The following is a 17,838-nucleotide window of genomic DNA, read 5'->3' as shown; positions in this document are numbered from 1 at the left end:
GACCCCGGAGGGGTGTAATGGGATTGTTTTGTTCAGGGCAAAGAATGGTTGCTTTAATGCGTCCTTTACTAAAACGTCCTGAAGAGGTAAGGCTGCCTTTTTATGAGGCGTCTGTAGGGGATGCTCTCAAAAGCCAAAGATGTTAGCCATGGGTGCTCTAGTTACAGGAGAGCAGGTAACAAGTGGGGCAATCAGAAAGACAGGAAGAATTCTGGAAGGTTCCTCAATGCCATGGCGCGTTTTCCAGGAAGTATGTGGCGGAAACGGAACCATCTCCAAAGGCTGTAAGACCAGCGGAGAGGAGTCAAAGGGGCTGATGATCGAGAGAGAGCTCTAAGATGTCCTACCTCCCTCCTGTTCCCTGGAGAAAAAGCATCTCCCCCGTTTTCTCAGGTGGTTTTTGCAGGTTTCTTCCACATAGAACAGTATCCTTTGCATTTTATCCTGCACAACAGAGACCTAATTCTCAGTGCTTTGTCTTTTGGCCAATCAGGAACAATCCTATTCTTGGGAACTATTACCTGAGAAAACGTTCGTGGCATTGGGAATAGACTGGGAATACTGGGCATTCTGACTCCCACTGACCCTGTGCATGTCAAAACCCAGAGCCTTACAATACAGTTAGCTTTAATGTTCATTTTGGACCTTAGAATACTGGTTCATTAATTGTAGTAAACGTGACAAAGCCATGTAGAAGGTTAACATGAGGGAAAACTCTGTGTGTGTGTGTGTGTGTGTGTACGTGTGTGTGTGTGTGTAAGTGAGATGGAGAGTGATATGGAAACTCCATGCTCAAATTTTCTGTAAGTTTAAAGTTTTCTAATAATATAAAGTCAATTTTAGGGGCACCTGGCTGGCTCAGCTGGGAGAGCATCCCACTCTTGATCTCGGGGGTCATGCATTCAAGCCCCACACTGGATGTGGAGACAACTTCTAAAGAAATAAAAGACAAAGTCCATTTTTAAAAATTAAAATAAGTGTTCATCCCATAACAGTGTCAGGGAGTAAAGAAAATTTAACCAACCAACCAACCAACCAAAAAACAAACACATACACACACACACACAGAAGCAATTATGACAATCTGCCAAAGATACGTGATTTAAAACTAAACCCAAAAGGGAAAAGGGGTGGCAAGAGTCCTGTGATCCAGCCTAAACCGGGCTTGGAATCTGTGAGGACGGAGTGACCTCATGCCCTGGATCTGGCGGGAGCAGAGCACAACCACCCGTGACCTTGGCGTAGGGTACCAAGGAATGACCCAGTGCTGCAGGCAACCCCGGGAGTGCAGAGAGGGAGCGCAGCCGGGGCGGGGCACAGGAGGGGCCCTAGTAATCACGGTCCTGGGCAAACAGCCACCCCCAGAAGAACAGTAAAAACGTGAACACGAGACAAGCGCAGACTGTATATTCAGGCAAGCAAAACTCTCCCAAACCAATTGCCCACAAGAGCCCTGCGACAGTCCAGCACCGTGTGCTGATGTTTGAAAGGCTGAATCATACTGAGGATGTCGCCCCAATACCGACCTCCCGGAATATCTCCAGGGTGACTTCCACCTACATCCGTCAGAGGATCCAGAAGCAAATAACGTGCCTCATAGAAATTAACTAGAATGAAACCTGTAGCGGTCAGGATTCAAAGTTAGCAAGTCCGCAGGTGCCCGGCTGGCTCAGTCTGTGGGGCACGGGCTTTTGTAAGTCAGAGCCCCACACTGGGTGCGGAGGTTAGTAAAGATAAAAATCTTCAAAAAAAAAAGTAGCAAGTTAGGTCTCTATCTTGGTAAAGTTAAGCACTCCTATACTATGACTAAGCTCACAATGTGCGTGGATCAGCAATGCAATTCACCATCTACTGAGCACAGACCGTGACCTGGACACTGAGCTAGGCAGCCAAGACAGGAAGGTACGTCCTACAAAACTGTACCTGGTTAAGATCTTCCCTATTTCGGGAACACTTTATTCAGAAAATAGGATTAGGGTAGAGAGAACAATGACTAAAAACAAAAAGTTGTGGCAAGTAAGATCAGTTAGGCTAAGGACAAGTAGGAAGAAGAAAATGAAACAGAAAAAGATTTAGGAAGAACAGAACAAAAATTCAAGGTAGGAAGTAAGCCACATGATCATCAGAACTTTTTTTTTTTAAAGAACTTCCTTTTCTTTTTTTTTTTAAGACCTCACTTATTATTTGACAGACAGAGATCACAAGCAGGCAGAGAGGCAGGCAAAGAGAGAGGAGAAAGCAGGCTCTCTGCTGAGCAGAGAGTCTGATGATGTGGGGCTCCATCCCAGGACCCTGGGATCATGACCTGAGCCGAAGGCAGAGACTTTAACCCACTGAGCCACCCAGGCGCCCCAATCATCAGAATTTTTTAAAGAAATGTTTGGTCTTTGTTTAAAGAGAAAAAAAGGATGGGGAGAAGGGACTGCCTGGCTGGTTCAGTCTGTAGAGCATGTGACTCTTGATCTCAGGGTCCTGAGTTCAAGTCCCACCCCCCACAAAAACCAAAAACCAAAACCCAAAAAAACCCCGAAGAAAACAAGTGGCAGGCAGCCCCTGGATCACACAAATATTAGTCCCCAGGACTGAATGTGCTGAGTTCATGAATCTATCCATGGCATCACGGGGCCTCGGGAAATAGAAGGTTTAGGTTTTTATGATGTCTGCACGGTGCCCTCACTTCCTGTGTGCCGGCAGCCTGTCGCGGGTATCGTGCCAGTGAGGGCTCCCGTCCGATACTCACGGCGGCCCCACGACAGGCAGGGATACAGGTCAGCAGGATTCATTTAAGTGCAAAGCGCGGGCATCCTCTCCAGTCCTCAAAGACCGGCATGTGAGGGCTGATAGGTCCCTGCTTAGGGCTCACAGAAGGGGCTCCACGACAAGGCCACCACGGTGGGGCTAACCCCCTCCCAGGCCTGTCCTCCGCCTGATAGTCCCATTTCCAGCGACTATGACCGCAGCGCCCCTCACAGACCTCACCGCTTCCCTCCTCGGGGGCCTCCCCTCGGCACATCCCACTCCTCACTCTGCCCTTAGAGAAACCGCCCTCCCAGCAACCACCTCCGCCAGAAGCCGCCAGAAGCCGTCCTCCAGCAGCCCTCGGCCCGGGGCTGACTCAGGGGACCCAAGTCCTGCCTTTCTGGAGGCTGACAGAATCTTGGAGGACACCGTTCTGCTGGCTTCAAAGCGTGAAGGGGATGCTGCGGGAACGGAGGATGACTCCCCCGGGAACCCGAGCGCGCCTCCCATCAGACCTCCAGGAGGCACCGCGAAGAGGGTCCGCCGGGCACTTGCTGGCAGGTGAGGACAGCCTCGCCTTCCCCACATTCGAGGCTGGGAACTGGCGACAGCCAGGGCCTCACAGCCCCCCCGAAGGCTTTGCTGATAGTTATCAGTCCGCTCCCTTCTTTAATTCTGTCCTGCACTTCCTCAGGGCTCCTCTGAGGAATGTTAATGACAGACTTTGGGGACTAGAACTCATTTGCTAAAACACCAGGCGGGGACAGAAGGGAGAGATCACAGGCCACAGGACACCCTTGGGGAGAAATTCTGCAGAAGCAAAGCAGGTTTCCTTTGTTAGGGAAATCTCTTGGTGTTGGTTGGGGCACTTTGAGCCAGAAGCTAACACTGGCCAAAAAATCACAGCAGAAAGAAGCTAACCGGCTACCGTGCCGGCTAAAAAACTGTCTCATGGAGAAGTCCGCCCTTTGTAAACTCCAAAATTCTAAGCCGACCGGAAGATGACAGCCTGTAGTGCCGTGTCAGGCAAAGAATTAACTAGAATTAATTGCACACAAGCCCCGATGGAGAGGGAGGCTCTTTTTTTTTTTAAAGTTTTTACTTTAATTCCAGCATAGTTAACACACAGGGTAAGAATGGTTTCAGGTATACGATATAGTGATTCCACAATATATCCCTGGTGCTCACACAACTGAACTCCTTAATCCCCATCCCCTCATCCCCTCCCCTCTGGTGACCGTCAGTCCGTTCTTCATAGCCAGGAGCCCGTTTCGTGGTTTGCCTCTCTTTTTTCCCCTTTACTTGCTTGTTTTGTTTCTTAAATTTCACATATGAGTGAAATCATATGGTATTTGTCTTTCTCTGACTTATTTCATTTAACGTAATACCTTCTAGCTCCATCCATGTCTTTGCAAATGGCAAGAGTTCATTCCTTTTTCATGGCCGAGTAATATTCCATTGTAGTAAGAAGTAGGCTTTTTAAAATTCGCCTCCTAACTTAGCACCAGAACATCTCAACGCTCGTGGAGTATCTTTTATACAACACCTAAGGTTAGCTACCTGTTGTTCCTAAAAAAAAAAAGTCCACAACTATTAGAGCTGAATTGACATAATGTTCTAGCATTTCAGTTATATCTCCCTGCTTGCACTTGCTTTTCAAAGCAAAACACAAAAATCCCAAAAAACAAAAACCCTGTAATATTTCCCACAAAGGATTTCCAGATGCTTTAGGCCCAAGCACCCACTCCAACCTTCACACTTATCAAGGAAGGGAGGCAGCCTCTCTGTCCTACAAGCTCAGGACCCACTGGGCAGTGTGCTCCCACTCACAAAGCTACCCCCGGAGTCTTGAATATGCTGGACCTGTTCCTAAAAGCACAAAGCAGTTCCTCCACTTTCTCTAAGGCCACATTTCCTTAGGCCACAGACTTAAAGCCACTGTTTTTATCCTTCTGGTCACAGAATTTTCAAAAATAAACCCTCTAGAATCTGCCCAAACCCATGACCCATGTCCCTGAAGGATCCACAATATACCCACATACATGTAAGCTTGAATACATCCTGTCAAGGTTCCCTGATGAACAAATGACTGGTAAAGGGTATGAGGCAGGAAGCGACAATATCATCCCTTTGCACCAGAAATATATACTTCCCTTTTATGGGGAGACGGCAGGTAAGATCTTCCTCATGAAATTTCTAGAAGCACCAATCTTTGGACCAAAGAAAACTCATAATAACCTCCAAAGGAAGGTTGTTTACACACATTTCATAGACCATCATCACCAGTAACATCTGGTATTTTCAATGGAACCAAAGGAATGCTAAGCAAGTCATAATTAACTATTTCCATATTCTAATTAGCATCTTCACACTTCAAATCCCATCTACATCTTGAGCCTCAGACAAGTCGGTTCATGTGTCTGAGCCTTTACTTTCTGGTTGCGTTTAAAATGGTACCAACATGGTTTTCCGGAGTCTCCTACGGCCCAGCTCTTGGTGAGCATTAATTAGCATCTGCCACGGGTCAGCTGACGGAGAGACTGTAAGCAGTACAGAGGAAATAGGAGGTTGGGTTGGCTCATTTCTTTAAATGCAAACCAAAGCAATTAGGCACAGCCGAATCCCAGCCAGAAAAAATAAACATCAAAAAGAGGTAATTTCTTCAACACTCTGCCTGCCGAAGGGTTTTCAAGCAGGTCTAATTTCAAAAGCGATTACACCTTAAAGGAAAAATTTCATGTCATCCAAGAAAGAAATCAAATACGGGAGACACCGAGTTTCTCAAATTGAAATTTCTATCCTTATAGTAGTGCTGGTTTGGCGAGTCCCCATTTCACTGAATCTAAGACACCAAACCCTATAACCTGCATGACAGGTGACATAGCCCCAAGACAAGAAAAGAGCCCCAATTAAGCTACGGCTCACCAAAAGTTGTAAAATGCAGCCCAACACCCAGGCCCTTAAATTTTGGGAAAAAATGGCACACTTGAAGGATGAAATATGGTATTATTAACACTGCTGTAAAGAGAGGAAGAGGAATGGGTCAAACGTTTCTTATGAGTATAGACCCAAAGTGTGAAGTCCATTTGTACTGTAAATACTGTTCACTGAGGTTCTAAAGGGAAAATATAAACCAGCTGACACTGACATGGTATATTATTATGTCTTGACTAGTAATTTCCTACAATGGGTCCCCAAACTACCTATTGTGTATGCTGCCATGTTTGTGATTATCAAAGACATTGAAATATAAATTAGCAATGGAAAGACGAGCTACTCTTTTAAGCTACGAGAGCAGAGGCACAGATCTTCCACATAAAACCGACCTCGGCCGCTTTGCACCATACAAATACCAAATTCCCCACCATCGCAGCTCATAGCAAGCTAGGAGACTTAACAGAGTTAGCTAGCAAACTTGGTTAAAGAAAGCATCCACTTTTCCCTTCCTAGAAGACAGAGCGTTCAATTTTGTGGTTCTAAGAAACATTTTTAAACCGTAAATGAGGAATCACTAATATTAAAGTCACAGGCATCTGGTAAACAAGATAAAAAGATCTAGCATCAGCAAAGTCATCAGAATGCAACATAAGTCTCGCGAGAGAACAGCTCAAGTCAGCTTCCTTTGCTCAAGCCTTATGAGAATAGCGCTAAGTTTTTCAACATGAGGGACCAATGACCTTTCTGTCTTGTGGGAGGGAGGGTGATTTCTCTATTTGTGGGGTTACTAAGAGCTGATATTTCCCAAATCAAGATCATTTCCACTTTAACAACATCTTAGGGCAGGGTGCCCGTTTAGTCATGGATTCAGCAGCTACAGCCATTGAATATTAAGTTTTCTTTGTTTAGGTAGCTTCTTATAACACTCATATTGTTTCTAATCAGGCTATGGCATTAAAAAGCTGACCTCACAGAGCCTACCCATGAAAACTGACCATGGCAGCCTTTCAGGAGTTCTCAAATTAGGCCTAACCACTGGGTTAGGGTCCTTCAAAATCAGCACTGCTACTTAGAATACAGACTCTTCATCGTGTTTAACAAAAAAGCAACATGAAAAAAGAAATCAACCACAAAACCTACACCAACTATCTCTTCCAGATAGAAGCCTGCCCAAGAATTTCAACCAAATCCTAAAAAAAAAAAAAAAAAAAATTGTGAAAGCTTCACATTTCCTTTTAAACCAGATTTCTCTAAAGCATAATCGCATCGTTCAGAAGCAGACAAACAGGCCCAAAAGACGAAGGGAATTTTTCCATTTAATGTTAGGTTACAATAATGTTATAGTAACACTTCGAACCATCAACGATGAAAGGACTTGAGAGAAAGTGCCCCAGGAGGCGGTGTCTTTCAAGACCCAGACCCAGTCTAGCACTGCTGTAAATCTTACCTTCTGCGTGTTTGGCTTGATACAGCGAACAAAGAAAGGATTAGAGGAGCTTAGCGTCGCCATTAAGGAATGCAGAGAGTCCTAGTAGAAAGGAAAAAGTATATGTTGACTTAGTCTCTTACTATGCCATTCTTTCGATTTCTCATCATTTTAGGCAACGATCAAAAACAGGAATAAAACCCAGTATCAACCATAGGATTAATAAGAATTTTTATTTTTAACATTGTCATTGTAATATAAAATAAAGCCAAGATTCTACAATTCGTAGACATGATTTCACAGTATACAAAGCTCATTTGTCACTTCCTTGAAATAGTATCATTAAAAACAAAAATAAAAACGTGTTAACCAGCAAAAAAGCAACCCTAGGCTATTTCAATGTTGCATACCGAAAACCTGTTCTCTCCCCTCAGAGTTCTTTTTCTCCTAATTCATGATTTCTATCAAAATGACTGTCTCTACCAGAATTCCACCATCTCTCAACTCTTACCCTCAAATCACCAGGCAGATCAGTCTTCTGTAATACTGCCTTTTTTTTTTTTTAAGATTTTTGCTGTGGTGGTTGTGAAGAATTTTTAACATTTCCCAAAGCAGACACAGCTTGTAATAAGCACTCCTCACCGGCTTCAGCTCCTGGCCGATCTGGTTTCCTCGTCTGCGTACATACTATGCCCACCTCTCACCGGAAGCAAATCCCAGACAGCACGTTAGGTCATCACGCAAGTATCAGGATGTGTTATCAAAGGCTACACACTGTCAAACACGTATGTAACCACCGTTATCATCATCCTAAAAAGCTTTAACAGGAATTCCTTAATACCAATATTAAAAGAAGCAACTGTCTCCAATTTCATATTAAATCTTCAAGTATCTCAAATTTCATATTTTTTTTAAATGGTCTGTTCTCTGGGGCCCCTGGGTGGCTCTGCTGGTTAAGGGTCTGACCCTGGGTTTCAGCTCAGGTCATGATCTCAGGGTCGTGAGATCAAGTCCTGAGTGAGGATCCGTGCTCGGCCCAGAGTCGGCTTGAGGAGCCTCTCCTCCTGCTCCTCTCCCTGCACGGTCTCTCTCGAACGAATAAATTTTTTTAAAAAATGCTTCTTTGAAATCAGAATGTAAATGAAGTTCTCATGCTGCAGCTGACGGGTCTTTCGGTCTCTTTTAAACCACTGGTCTTCCCTCCATTTCTGGCTCTTTTTTCTTCTCACGATCTTGCGGATGACACTGGGTCTCTACAGCACTACACTGAGGTGCTACTTCTCTTCTTCAAAAGCTTTAGGATTTCTCACAGATGACAAAATGGCGTCGCACACATGGCCCTTCATGGCTTCTGGTATCGGTTTAACTCCATACGAACTTCCTGTCAGCTGGTCCCCTCTAGTCACAGTTTTCCAGGGACAGGACTCAATGCTCCTGTCTCAGGACCCCTTTCTCCTGCCTGGTCTCTCGACCCGGAAGGCCTGCCCACTCTCTGCCATTGCCTTGATTCCCAGAGCCATATGACTGGATAACCACGAAGCCTTCCAAGGCAACTCCAGGCAATGCTGCCCTGGAGGAAGGCAACGTCACAATTCCACCGGAAGGTGAAGAGTCTAGGTTTTAGAGTCAGACAGGTTCAGCTCAGATCCTAGTTTCAGTCCTCAGAGGGACTGAAGGGGTTTCCATCTCTCTAAACCTCAGTTTCCTCATCTGTGAAATGGGGACCACAGTACGCACTGAAAAGATAGCAGGAGAAAGGAACAAGACCGCGTGCAGGAAGCAATTAGCCCAGTGACTGGCACATAATACACACACTGCAAGGGGCAGCTCTTTTTTATTATAACCTACCTGGGTCAAACCCACCCGTCATATCACACAATCCAGCACCGTCAGCAACACTGGTGTGTGCCCGGCTCATGGCCAGCTGCCCTATAGGTCAGACCTCATGCAGAACCCCACCGGAGCCATCCCGCTCAGAAGAACTAAATGAAAGACCCTTTGAAGGCCGATTTAATAAATGTCTATAGACTGACATGCCTCCATTTCTCTTCATGTTGGGATCTGTTACTTGGGGCTGAAACAGAAGAATTAAGTTCGGAAAATGGTCTTTGTATGCTCTATCTCTAAACTTTCTAAAATGGCCAAATATTTATTATTTATTTATTTATTTATAAAGATTCTACTTCTTTATTTGACAGAGAGAGAGAGATCACAAGTAGGCAGAGAGGCAGGCAGAGAGAGAGGGGGGAAGCAGGGCTTGATCCCAAAACCCTAAGATCATGACCTGAGCTGAAGGCAGATGCTTAACCCACTGAGCCACCCAGGTGCCCCCCCAAATGGCCAAGTATTTAAAATGCAAAACGAACGGCCCTTATTTTCCCTGAATTCTGGGTCTCTGCACAAGGTAACTGACACTGATCTTATTTAAATATGCGGTCACTTGGTCCTTATTCCTAACTACGATACTGTCAACGTATCTGGGAAAAGGACAAAAACCCAAACACAGAAAGAAATAAGCTCTATATTCATCAGAGCCTTTAAATACAAATCAAAGTGATTCCACACGGCCCATCATTCCTTCGACTTAGAATAAGTAGTTACTTATTTTTAACAAGACAAAAAAAAAGTCTACACGTTTTCATGTGACTCAGAAAAAGTGTATTTTGAAAGCACTGTCTGGTGCCAGAAAAGAAAAAAAATAAATAAACCAACACTTCCGTGGGCCTCACATCCCCCCAGTTCCTGCTTTCGACTCCTAAAACCCAGAGCAACCGTGGACTCCTGGAAGTCGGCAGTGAGACTAACCTTGAACTGTGAGCTGACTGTGGGCCGTCGGTGTTTGCTTCCACATTTCAAGGTATCCTGGTTGTTGCGGCTTGAGACGTGTTCGAACAGGTCATAGATGAAGTCGAATCTGCGTGAGCAGAGAGAAGGGCCGTGAGCGGCTCAATTACTAGATGCTGGATTACGGTCATTATCATGCCTGCTCCCACTGCAAGTGACCCACGGAGTCCAAAAAGAGCTGGGCAGCTTACAAAAATTTCAAAGCAACCACTGCCAAAGAGCTTTACACTGGGAAAAAAAAAAAAAAAAAGTGTCCACCTTCTGAGCCCTAGGGTCTTACAGAAGAGAAGCAGATGGGGATGGAAGTGACCCAGGGAGACAGGCCACCGAGGAGTGCTGCGTTCCCAAGGGCCACCTAAGTTCCTTGCAGCCTTGATGTCTCTGCCTGGAGGAGGGAGATGTTTCTGCACATCTTACACAGTGTCTCGCAGGCCCACCCAATTCACAGGGGGAAAGTGCTCACCTGCCGTGAAGCCCACGAGCATTTTTATCCTGCCTCCAACCCTTCCAAGCTATGTGGCTTGGGAAGATGCTGGACTTAGCTTCATTTTTCATTTGAGAAATGAGGGTAATTTTAGCATTAATGTTATTGCTAAAAAGTATTATGAAATTGCCACTACTAATAAAAAGTAGGGCACCTGGGTGGCTCAGTGGGTTAAGCCTCTGCCTTCAGCTCAGGTCATGATCTCAGGATCCTGGAATCGAGCCCCGCATCGGGCTCTCTGCTCAGCGGTGAGCCTGCTTCCTCCTCTCTCTCTCTGCCTGCCTCTCTGCCTACTTGTGATCTCTCTGTCAAATAAATAAATGAAATCTTTAAAAAAAAAAAAAAGTAAAAGGCTTCTTGATAACTTCTTATCTTTCTAGTATAGAAGATGCTCCAGCTATGAACTGTGAAGTCGGGGGAGGGGCAGGTGGCTGCCCCAAGAGCAGGGAAGGCTGGGCCGGCATCTGAGCGTCCCTCCCTCCCAACACAGCATGGTCAAGGCTGCTCTGCCACTTCTCTCTTTTCCCCCATTGCTTTTTTGCTTCTGTTCCAGGCTGCTATGTCGTGCTCTCCCTTTGAAGTTTTCTAACTGTGCTCTCAGCACTTTGGAGAAAAGCTTGGGTTCTGTTAAAATGTCACAGATGTCAAAGGCAAAAGCAGAGCCAGCAACAGTCCGAGCCTCTCACAGTTTTGCCGGGAGAAACCTGGGCTGGAACAGGAACTTCTTTACTCCACTCACAAAACCCCTTTACGTGACCCCAGAGGCGGCCAGTCAAACACCGCCCTGCTGACCTCCGCACCCGTGATCCTTCCACAGCCAAGGGCTTCTATTTAATGTCAAGGTCATTTTAAAATGTATTATTTAACACCTGACAACTACGAAATTGCTTTGAAAGATAACATGCTATGGAATTTTTAAAACATCTACCACTATTATTATTTTTTTTAACCTTATTATTATTATTCTTTTTTAAACTGAACTCTAGGGGCACCTGGGTGGCTCAGTGGGTTAAAGCCTCTGCCTTCGGCTCAGGTCATGATCCCAGGGTCCTGGGATCGAGCCCCACATCGGGCTCTCTGCTCTTCAGGGAGCCTGCTTCCTCCTCTCTCTCTCTCTGCCTACTTGTGATCTCTGTCAAATAAATAAATAAAATCTTAAAAAAAAAAATCTTAAAAAAAAAAAAAAACTAAACGAAACTGCCTCAATGGAGGGCTCGAACTCAGGACCCTGAGTTCAAGAGTCATATGATCTACTAACTGAGCCAGTGGGGTACCCCTGAATATTGTCATTTCATAGATCCGAAAACTCATCTAAAAGTAAGAACAGCTCACAGTTCTGTAAACGGGGAATCTTCCCACAGGAGAGTTCAAACAAATCTCCATTACCTTGCAGTTCTAAGTTGCTAAACTGACATTGGGGATGGGCTTCCTTCACCCCAATTCACAGCTGTCGGTGTGACCAGGTTGCCACACCAGGTTGCCAGTTACATTCCTAACAGTCTTAGGGTTTTTAGTAACGGTGCTACTTCCCTTCCTTGGATGATAAAAATTCGTTTCTGTTACAGATTCACGCCGGATCTGAACCAAGGACCCACAGCTTCACCCCAAGCATTAACCCCCCCTTTCTCTCGCACACAGCCTCCTGCTTTAATCCTCACAAACAGACTAACCAGCCACTGATGTGACCGTGTGAATTTACAATTCATGAATGAACGTGTGACTTTGTCATCTTAGTGGACTTAACACTTGCTGATTTTTTCTGACATCCCTTAAACTAGAGACAGATGGGTCCAACAGACCCAAGGCTGAAACCAATTTGACACGGAGCTCTAAGCTTGTTGTGAAGAAAGGAGGTCATCCTGGTTAAGATCTTGGGTTCTGGAGCCCAGCAGAGCAAATCAAAAACTAGCTGTGGGCTCTTGGGCAAAGCACCCCACAGCTCCAAGAATCGGTTCATCTCCACACCAGGATTAACAGTCTCTAACTCACAGACCCACACGCTGTGCTTAGAGCACCTCACTGAATGGTCGTCACAACTACTCACATTTCTTTCTATATCTCAGTCATTTTATTAATGAAGTATTGCCCACGAAAGGAGATAATAAACCAAGTTGCTTCCACATTAGTTTTTTCGATACTTGTAAATCAAAAGCACTTGCATATATAATACTTTGCTTGCTAAGGATGTCTTGGGGAGGAGACTGACATACCGGCTTTCTCTTAGCAAGTTGAGAAGATCATCTCTAAAAGTGTCTCTGTTCTTCTCCAAGATGCCCCGAACATCATACTGAACCTGGTTTTTACAAAAAACAAACGAGAAATGGTACAACTGATCAAAAGAACAACTTCAGGTCATAGCATCTCCTCTAAGGGCCAGCCCCATGAAGAGAAGTCATTTTGGCACATATACGACTGGCTTCTGAAATTACTCTTTCTCTAAATACCAAATGGGCAAATATCGCTAAGGATCTTAATTAGGAAGTTACCTCTCCAGCATAGTGTTTCACTCCGAAGTGGTTGACCGCAACTCTGGGCTTCACGTAGAAGTGGTTATTCTAATAAAGAAACAAATACAAATGCCTAATTTCACTTACTGATTTGCACCGACTTCCCGAGAGAACTCACTACAACAGATCGTGAAAACAATTTGAAAAACCCACCACGCATCAGAGGCTGAGGTCAGAGCATGTGACACACTTTATCAAAACCATGTGGATCTTGTCTGTTGTTGAAGAAGTGAGGTTAAATTCTATACTCATCAACTAAATGTGGGCACGTTCTGATGAGTAGCCCCAAGTCTATCCCTTTAACTTATTTCAATGTAGTTCCAGCGACTGGGGAAGAGAGCTTTGGTTTGAGAAAAATTTATGTGTGCGGGGGCGCCTGGGTAGCTCAGTGGGTTAAGCCTCTGCCCTCAGCTCAGGTCATGATCTTGGGTCCTGGGATCGAGCCCTACATTGGGCTCTCTGTTTAGCGGGAGCCTGCTTCCCCACCACCACCAACTACCCACCCCCCGCCGCCACACCGCTGCTTGTGATCGCTGTCAAATAAAAAAAATCTTAAAAAAAAAAAAAATGTACATGTGTGAAGCACCGCGGAGCCAAGAGTACTGAAATATCTTATGTGTAATCTGATCTACAGATCTGCTACTCAGCCATAATCAAGAATTGGCAAGTTTTAACATACAGCATGTTGATTGTGTAACTTCTCCAATAAGGTGCTGTCTGTGGCTTGAGGAAAATGGCTTTCTTCATTGATAAGGGCTAGAAGACCAAGTTTCTAGAAGACAGAGAAGAAGTGAAATGAATTAAAAGTTGAATGCCTCAAAATATTTCAGAGCCCTCTTCCCCCTCTCTCAAGTGTCCATTAAAGGAAAAGGCAGAGCATTTCTTGGCTTAAAAAAATTCAGAAAGATACTAGGAAGACATCCAACGAATTTAGTTCCATAGAAATAGGGAGTTCAACCAGACAATAGGTTTGAGGAAGCCAAGTATTTAAATTCAACCTTGCACATTTGCATGTATGTTTCCAAATGGTCCATTGTGTTCTAAACATTCACATCTTTGATGTGCATGTTCGCACAAGTGATTTGGTTCCCATAAATATGAATCAGCCCAGCGAGACACCCTTGGGACTGCTACAATGCTACAACAATGTTACCTTCTCAATTAGGTCCAAGCATTCACCATTGTCTATCCAGTCAATGTCTTCCCACACCAATCCCTCCCTGTAGCAAGATTTAAAAGGGCTAAGTTATAATAAAATAGAGCTTTAAAACTACCTAATTCAGAGGCTCATTTTTTTTAAAAAAAACTTTTGAAGCGGAATTTTATGAGTGCTTACCTGCTATACTCTAGTTGTTCCAGAGAAAAAATATGCTTGTTGAAATATTCCTGAAGTTTCTCGTTTGCATAGTTTATATTGAACTGCTCGAAGTGATTAACCTAAAGGTGGGGGGAGCAGGAAACCATTCAACAAGTATCTTTCATGCCCTTACTAATATATATACAGGTGAAGAAAAGAAAAAAAAACCTGAAGAGAAATAGATCAGTATTTATTCGAAGAGATTCACTCCCAATAAGCCAGTTAGTGACAGAGAAGAATTCATGCCTCCCACTCATCCGAAGCATACCTCAAAGTTTTCGAATCCAAAGATGTCAAGAATGCCAATGGATTTAAAGTCATCTTTGCCTTTGATCCGACCGTTAATTTTCTTAATCACCCACTCAAAGCAGCGTGCATAAAGTGCCATGGCTAAGGAGTCCCGGCTGTCTTCCGCCTGTGGGAGAGGAGACCAGTGACCGTCTCCCACGGACCACAGGCTGCCCAGGAAGCAAGTCCATCCCTGTCCCCCTCGAAGACACACGCACTGAACATGAGTAACACTGTGCACCTGATACCGAGTCGATCAGTGCCATCTAGGAAAACCCAGGTGTCTAAAGCAGGGAGCTCACTCACTCACTCTCCAGTAGGATTTACTAGGACCTCCTCTAAATACCAGGCTACAAGGCTCTCATCTGAACCAGCATATGCACGGCTACGAATGTTACCAGGCTTAAGACAACAGTTAAGGCCTGAGCTTTCTCAGGATCATCTTCACATAAGCTACTTTTTAAGATGTTTTTATTTATTTAAAATATTTTTATTTATTTGAGAGAGCAACAGAGAGAGAGCATGAACGGAGTGAGGGGCAGCGGGAGAGGTCGTCTCCCCACTGAGCAGGGAGCCCGATACGGGGCTCAATCCCGGGATTCTGGGATCACGACCTGAGCTGAAGGAAGGTGCTTAACCGACTGAGCCACCCGGGCGTCCCTCATAGTCTACTTTGTACACAGAACAAATTTCTTCTTGGTACGGCTAGCATGTGAACTCACTGACATTAGATGGGCTGGCGCACATAACTGGCTCAAGGCAGGAGCAGAAGCAAAACTACTTCTGCGCAAGTAACAACAATAAATTACAATAGCTCCCGTTTATTTAGTACTTAAGTAACTGGTGTATATTTACTATTATCCTTACAAGAATCTATGAATTAGGTATGAAAATCATCCCTGTCTTACGGAGGAGGAAACACACACAACCAACGCACTCCCCACGAACAGAAAGTAGCGTGTCGGGACTCGCACGCCCCAGACCCAGTCCTCTCGGAAACTCGGCTGCGCTACGTCTGAGAAAACGAACACCTGTCTCCTGCCTTCGGCGGGGGAGAGCTGCTCTATCTTGATCACGAACCCAAATCATCTGAGCAACCGGTTTGTTGTGGTCACTGATTTGAATCCAAGCCATGAATCTGAACACGGAGGACTGTCCTCTAAAACGCGCTCTGAAGGCCAAGGGCACGCACCTGCTGGACGGTGAGAGGCGTCAGGATCTCCTCCCCTCTCAGGAACATGGATCGCTGCGTCAGGGCGTCCGTGAGCTGCGCGGAGTCCAGCCCCAGCAGCTCCGCGGACCTGCCCAAGGCTGGAGATGAAGGATGAAGGACAAGGGGAAAGAACAAAACGAAGGGCCATTGAGCCGAGAAGGAACGGGCCCCGGGACCTCAGAGCCGGCTCCGCACAGCGATACATTAAAACAGAGAACGTTCCTCAACCCCTCGGTAGAATTTACAGAGCCACATTCTGTTCTAAGTTATTCACTCCCTTCCTGGGTCTCAGGCCCGGAGCAGAGAACCTGATGTTGGACCAAGTGTGGTCCTGAGACCCTGAGGCAGGCGCGACCTGCCAGGGGCTTGTGACGTCGTAACTGTTTTCTGTGACACTAAGGGGTCCTTGGCTATTTTACTCTCATTCCCTTACCACGACACAGGAGTTTCCTAGTGCTACATGGCATGTGCCCTCTCCACAATCTGAAAGCAGAAGCAGGTAAGAGAACCCAGCTGTCCTCCGCAACATCTGATATTTTACAAGTCAGCAAAAATGGAAGACAATTTCACTCCTTTTTTAAGATTTTATTTATTTGAGAGAGAGAGAAAGAGAGAGCACAAACCACAGGAGTGGCAGAGGGAGAAGCAGGCTCCCCGCTGAGCAAGGAGCCTAAGGCGGCACTTGATCCCAGGACCCTGAGATCATGACCTGAGCTGAAGGACACTTAACTGACTGAGCTACCCGGGGCCCCACAGTGTCACTCTTCTCACAGATTTTTTTTTTATTTGTTTTGAAGACAGTCTTTTAAATAAAAAATAAGATTACTTTAATATGCAATGGATTTTTTATGGTTATTTCAAAATTAATTAGTTTTTGTTTTTGTTTTCACAACACCGCAGTTGATTTCTAAAGCAGTAACATGAACAGACGTGACCCACATAAACAATAGCTCTTTGGAGTTCTCTATGGCTTCAAGATGATTCAGAGGTGCTGGGGCCAAATGTCTCAGAACCGCTGACCCATAGCACTGTCCTCGCCTCGAGCCATTTCAAACTTTACCACATCCAACCCCCAAGGTTTCATGTCCTACACACTGCTTCCGTCGGGAAAGTTCCAAAAATAAATATAGAAATCACTCCAGGAAAAGGACAACTGACATGGCGATGTGCGTGTTAACTTTCAGTCTTGACAACACATCAGTGAGGCACTTTACAGATGAGAAATCACTAGCGTTGGGGGACACGTAACTCCGAGAACTAGCCTGTGACAGAGCTGGACTGTGGACAGCATTTCTACTCAAAAATGGTCTTCCTCCAGGCCACCACATCACCACTCAAGAACTATGCGAAAGAAAGCAACACCACACCCCTGACACCTGATATTTTTCTATATCTAATCCTCGTTGCTCATTATTTCTTTCCTCCTCCCTTGCTAAGAATGAGAACACGGCCACCATCCCCTGGAGTAATCGCTCGTCATAGGCTTGGACCCTTTCTTAGCGGCCGGTTCCCATCAATTACAAAGTACTCCAGGTCTCTGGCCAGGGTCAGAAAGCTCTTTCTGCGAAAGGCCAGACAGTAAATATTTTAGGTCTAAGTTCCCTACGAGGAAAAAGCCAAGGAAGGGAGGAAGAGAGGGGCCATCTTACCTGTTTTGAAGGACACTTGGGCCCCACCCGCGGTGATAAATTCTATGTTCCCCAGATGTAACACACCCGCCAGCAACCTCAACACCTCCCGAACTTCTTCTTTGCTGAACTGCATCACTTCCATTGCCGTCTGAAAGAAAAGCAATGTGAGTTTTGTTGTTTTTCTTCCATATTAAAGAAAATGAAAAACCCATTACTGAGTAAAATTGTTAGGTATTGTTCTAAAGGCAGGTATTGGTCTAAAACAAGAAATAGATTCATGATCCGTCGCTTCTAAATGATAAAGATTTGCAAAGGTGCCCATAAAAGAAAGCGATATTAAAGAAGAACTGTGGAATGAGGAGAGGTCATCCAATCAGTGACATAAAGTGAGACATCTGCCTTATTAGGTCCA

At 45.1% G+C, this 17,838-nt stretch overlaps 1 protein-coding gene across 2 annotated transcripts in view; it reads right to left on the bottom strand.

Moving 5' to 3' along the window:
- Positions 1 to 17,838, bottom strand: part of MYO10 (myosin X) — a 213,488-nt gene that overhangs the window by 65,744 nt on the left and 129,906 nt on the right. For both annotated transcript variants that reach the window (XM_044233626.1, XM_044233636.1), the window contains exons 10-19: positions 17,445 to 17,574; positions 15,775 to 15,893; positions 14,563 to 14,709; positions 14,274 to 14,374; positions 14,091 to 14,157; positions 13,617 to 13,709; positions 12,917 to 12,985; positions 12,641 to 12,723; positions 9,908 to 10,016; positions 7,124 to 7,204 (exon numbers count right to left, since the gene is read on the bottom strand). In XM_044233626.1, the coding sequence (XP_044089561.1) occupies positions 7,124 to 7,204; positions 9,908 to 10,016; positions 12,641 to 12,723; positions 12,917 to 12,985; positions 13,617 to 13,709; positions 14,091 to 14,157; positions 14,274 to 14,374; positions 14,563 to 14,709; positions 15,775 to 15,893; positions 17,445 to 17,574 (999 nt within the window). The remainder of the gene's footprint in view (positions 1 to 7,123; positions 7,205 to 9,907; positions 10,017 to 12,640; positions 12,724 to 12,916; positions 12,986 to 13,616; positions 13,710 to 14,090; positions 14,158 to 14,273; positions 14,375 to 14,562; positions 14,710 to 15,774; positions 15,894 to 17,444; positions 17,575 to 17,838) is intronic.

Source organism: Neovison vison, chromosome 1 (genome assembly GCF_020171115.1).
Source record: "Neovison vison isolate M4711 chromosome 1, ASM_NN_V1, whole genome shotgun sequence".
In the NCBI taxonomy this organism is placed as follows: Eukaryota; Metazoa; Chordata; class Mammalia; order Carnivora; family Mustelidae; genus Neogale; species Neogale vison.
This window is presented reverse-complemented; position numbering and strand designations above follow the sequence as displayed.